The 4802-nt window shown below is 38.2% G+C and overlaps 2 protein-coding genes across 2 annotated transcripts; one reads left to right on the top strand and one right to left on the bottom strand.

Annotated features, from left to right (window-relative positions):
* The first annotated feature begins 583 nt into the window (after positions 1 to 583).
* On the top strand, positions 584 to 2590 carry LOC105763417 (uncharacterized). Its single transcript, XM_012581653.2, has 2 exons — positions 584 to 805; positions 1152 to 2590. Exon 2 carries the CDS (start codon positions 1159 to 1161, stop codon positions 2236 to 2238), a length of 1080 nt encoding a protein of 359 aa, XP_012437107.1. The 5' UTR covers positions 584 to 805; positions 1152 to 1158; the 3' UTR covers positions 2239 to 2590.
* Positions 2591 to 2718: 128 nt separating this feature from the next.
* Positions 2719 to 4602, bottom strand: LOC105763418 (peroxidase 51). The gene is made up of 4 exons (XM_012581654.2): positions 3954 to 4602; positions 3650 to 3850; positions 3391 to 3556; positions 2719 to 3302 (listed from the first exon to the last, which is right to left on the bottom strand). The coding sequence occupies exons 1-4, from the start codon at positions 4170 to 4172 to the stop codon at positions 2896 to 2898; spliced, it is 993 nt and encodes a 330-aa protein (XP_012437108.1). The 5' UTR covers positions 4173 to 4602; the 3' UTR covers positions 2719 to 2895.
* Positions 4603 to 4802: the final 200 nt, after the last annotated feature.

The raw sequence follows: 4802 nt of genomic DNA, 5'->3' as shown, positions 1-4802 counted from the left end.
ATAGCAAGATACAATATAATAATAAAGATTAATGTAAAGTGAATTATGGAAATATGTCTTCAATTCTATCTCGATCCAATCCAACCTTTAAGATAAATTGCTTCAAATGGATTGATATTCGTATATGAGGTTTCATACTTTCACAATATCAATATCATTTAAAGCCTAAATATTTTATTTCAAAAATTGTGAATTTCAAAATGACAAGTAATAATCAGCCGTAGTGTTTAAGTGTAACTATCACTACAGTTGACACTTAAATAATCACTTCGAAGTTTTACGTCAACAAATCTGATGATCTTAGCATGATCATCAACACCTTCAAGATAGTTTTGGTAACCTTCTACTCTCATCATATTCAAATTTCATGAATTCTGAAAAAAGAAAAAAGAGTAACGACTAGATAGCAAAAAAAATCTAAAAACAGGGAATACCCCAATGATTTTATTGTATTGCATTGTGATGTAGTCACTCACTGTCTGGAACTTTCCTCTTGACAAAAGGAAATTTTGATGTTTGATACTTTGGACCAAACCAATGCACTCTCGTAGATGGTCGGACAAATCCAACGCACAACTAAGCTCAAAGCTAACCAGCACTAGTTTATACTTACACTTGCTTTTTTTTCTTAAAAAAAAAAAAGGCGCACGTGTTCCTTTGACCTCGACGACTCCAAAAGAAGGTTCCAAAAAACAGAAGTTTTTGCTTGCTCGCTCGCTCGCTTCATGCCCTAATCTCTTTTTGCTCTACTCTCTTATTCAGTTCAAAAAAATTGTGAATTCAGTTTCATAGTTCGTTATTTCAGGTGGGTTTTTGCTCTATTTCTATTTTAGTTTGTTTTTCTTAACCGTTTCACTTCTTTTTCCTCCCCGAGGGGGTTATGGATAAAGCTGAAACTTCGGTGTCTGGAACTCGTTCATGGTTTATGTTAAGGTGTTTCCTTCTTTTATTTAATGTTCTGATTTGAGATGGGTAGATTTGTGGTCGGAGTTTTTGTTTTATTTTTGGTTTCTATTGATTTATTAGAAAACCGTTTGACTTTGATCACCCTTTGACTTGCTATGTTAATAGATGAAATGACATTAGGAATTTTGGTGATTTTGATTAAGAAATAAGTTTAACTTTATATGGGTTTTGGCTGAAATTTTTAGATTTGGGATGATACTGAGGAACTTGGAAACTGAAATGCCAGGTGGTCGGAATTTTCCCAGAATAGGTACTTTAGAGCTGAAATCTCAGATTGTAAGGAAGATTGGGCGTATAAAAACGGAGGAGTACTTCAATCTGCTTACTAGATTTTTGAGTCTTAGGATTGGGAAACCCGAGTTTGATAAGCTCTGCATTGATACAATAGGGAGAGAAAATGTTCGTCTTCATAATAATCTCCTGATATCAATTGTTAGAAATGCTTCGCTTTCAAAGACTCCTCCATCGGTGGAGAACAAGTTTGAAGCTTCTTTAAGTGTTAAAGCGTCAAATGGGTACCAAAGAAGCAATCTTCAGTCACTGTGCAAAGACTTTCCTCAATCCCCTCGTAAGAGTCGGACTCCGAATCTTCGTGATCGTAAGTTGAGGGACCGCCCAAGTCCTTCAGGGCCTGATGGGAAGAGCCATAACAATACTACCTGTGAGGATGCAATTCGTAAAGTTCAAGAACAGCAGAGTGCTACTGAGTTGCTTTCTTTGGGTAGCAGACCGCCTGGCTCTGTCGAGGATGGAGAAGAGGTTGATCAAGCTACGGGAAGTCCGGGCGCTTACAGTAGAAGTCCTGTTAGAGCTCCACTTGGCATCACTTTGAACACTAAAGGAATGCGAAATTTACCATGGAACCGAGCAGCATCTGCTTCCGAAACTTGTTATTGCCGGGGCGAACTACCTGACAGCGGTTCTTTGAGGAAGAGGTTGGAACAGAAGTTGGAGATGGAGGGACTAAATATCTCTATGGATTGTGCCAATTTTTTGAACAATAGCCTTGATGTTTACATGAAGAGATTGATCAAACCCTGTTTGGAACTGGCTCGCTCGAGATCAGGAAAGAAACTTATTGACCAAGGCCACAGTTGGTCCATGGCCTGTTTGAATGGGATGCAGCCCATGAGATATGCACCAAAACAAAATGGACCCATTTCTGCATCAATCTTAGACTTTCGAGTTGCGATGGAGTTGAATCCCTTGCTTGTAGGAGTGGACTGGCCAACACAACTGGAGAAGGCGTGCCTGCTTGCTTCAGAAGAGTGAGCTGGAAATAATCGGCTTCATGATTTGCGTTCAACCAGATTCTAGCCATAGCAATTTTGAGTTATTTCAGTTTTGAATTCCACTCTAACATTGATCTCGAGCATACCATTTTTATAGAATAGATGAAGTAAATAAGTACAAACACAGTAGTTTTGGATGATGCTGATTACTTTGTAAATATTTGACGGTTCTGATTTATCCCGGAGGTGCAATGTCTCAGCTAGGTGAAATCCATTTATATCGACACTTCATAAGGATCCATATAGGCTAGCAACTATCTCCACCTGTTATCCATTGTTTTAGTGAACACTGATTTTCATAATTGTAAAGCATATAATTTGCAATTGCTGTATGATTGATTTGGTGAGCTTACTTTTGTTGCTTTTGCCTAGTCTTATTTCCTTGTAATGTTAGGTATGTACTGGTATATAACATCATAACTAAACATTCATTTTCCCGATCCAATCCAATCCAATCCAATTAGGCTCAAACAACGTTTGCTGTCACTGTCACATCATCTATTTATTTGACTTTTACGATTCAATCATTCCAAACCCTTTCTCTAACTCGTTACAATACCAAGAAATCTTACCAGAAACTAAATAACACACGTCTTTGTATAACAAAAATTCAGCTTCAAGAACCCAACTTTTTTTCTCAGTTAAAGGCAGCACAGTTTCTACGAATGTTGCCGTTCCTCCCAGTCTTGACACCTAGCCGACCCAGCTTACTCATAGCAGTAATAAAGGCTTGGTTAAAAGCCTGGGAGTTGGAGGCCCAGGCGTCTACAGTAGGTCTAGACCTTGTGTCCGTGAATAAAACCTGGTCGGAGGTGAAAAGGCCCTGCCCTTTCTGCAAGTTCTGGAAGTAGACATTGTCAAATGTCCTGGGTGTGTTTGGGTCCATGTTGATGGCTATCCTTGGGTCCACATTCCTGGGGCACATTTGTTGAAGTTGAGTAGCATAGTCCTTATTGAGCGTTGGGTCCACTGCATTTTGACGGCTAAAATTGTATATTCTGTTGGAAAACTTGTCGCAATGTGAGAATCCAAGAGTGTGTGCCGCTGCAAAAACATAAAACCAATGAGAGCCTTTTAACATGGGAAGCTTATGTTGGAAATGCAGACATTGAAGTTGTGGTAATAATAAGACCTGATAGAGCAATCATGTCAGTTTGGCTGAGTCCATTTGCTGCAAAAAGCGAATTAAGCTGATTCAAGTTGAAAGTTGGGTGAGGAAGCTTTCCATTGACACTAGCAGCTGTCGAGCTTAACCCATCCAATCTCCCCAATTCAACAGCATAAGAAGGTCCACCAGACTGTAATTATAATCAGATCACATTCACTAACATATCTGCAACAACGTCAAACAATCATTGTGGTAATATCAAAGAAATAGGAACGAACCATACCATAGCAATAACATCACGGGTAGCCAAAGCCAAGATATCAGCACAAGACACCTTATTTCTGCAACTTGGAACCGCATCAACCGCTGCTTTAGCTTTGATGACGGTGTCAAATCCATCTCCGGCTAACGACAGGTTATCAGGGTGATCTTTTTCAGCTTTGTTGCTACCGGTAGATGCAATCATAACCGAAGCATCACATCCCTGTTAGAAACAATAAATGCACTTGCGATCAAAGGTTGATACATTTTAAGCGAAATGGAGAAAAGGGTAATCTTCAGAAAAAAAAAAAGTGTTGGAAAAAAACCTGGACAAAGCAATCATGGAAGAAGAGACGGAGAGTGGCAGGAACTGTGACGAAAGTTTGGCTGAATTTCTTGGCCACTTCACCTCTAACAATCGCTTCTACATTTGAGCAAGAATTAGCATAGAAATTTTGTCTTAGTTGAGCTGATACTGTGCCAGGAAACAAACAGAAGCTTAGAGAAAATGACAGGAAAACTAAAAGGTTAACGAAGTGACCCATTTGAGAAGAAACTGAGAAATAATGAGTATAAAAGCAGCTATATAGAAAAAGAAGAAAGCTGATTAATGAAAATATAAAAAAGCATATATAGGAAGAAGCTTGGAAGTGGTCCGTGAGAGTAGTAAGTTAGATGAGGAATCTTTTTTAACAGCAAAGAAAGAGTGCCTCAATAATAAGTGATTTAAATAATAGATAAGGAGAGAGTACGGAGCTTGAAAGAGACATCAATGCTTCTCCTTGGCTTTGTCAATGTCAATGGCCGCCTTCATCTCCTTCCACAAACTCAAACTGCTCTCCTCGTTGCCCTACAACTTGGGTTTCGACTACCAACTTGGAATCTCATAGAAACGTGCTCCAAGATCCAACACTTTGAAATAAAAACTAGAGACATAGAGAACATCGAAAAATCCGTAAAACCTCCAAGTCATGAGTTTTTTTAACCTAATACTTTTTCTTTCTTTTTTAACATGAAGAAATACGTACATCTCGATCCAAAAGAGAGCCGTTGGTACAACATTTTCAACTCCTCAATAAATATTAATATCATCTATTTAAATTAATATTTTTCTAAAAAAATTACATATTGGTTAGGATAAATAGAAAATAAATATATCAAGTTTTTATATATTT

Source organism: Gossypium raimondii, chromosome 12 (assembly GCF_025698545.1).
Source record: "Gossypium raimondii isolate GPD5lz chromosome 12, ASM2569854v1, whole genome shotgun sequence".
Taxonomy (NCBI): domain Eukaryota; kingdom Viridiplantae; phylum Streptophyta; class Magnoliopsida; order Malvales; family Malvaceae; genus Gossypium; species Gossypium raimondii.
The sequence above is the reverse complement of the archived record's forward strand: the minus strand, read 5'-3'. Positions and strand labels throughout refer to the sequence as shown.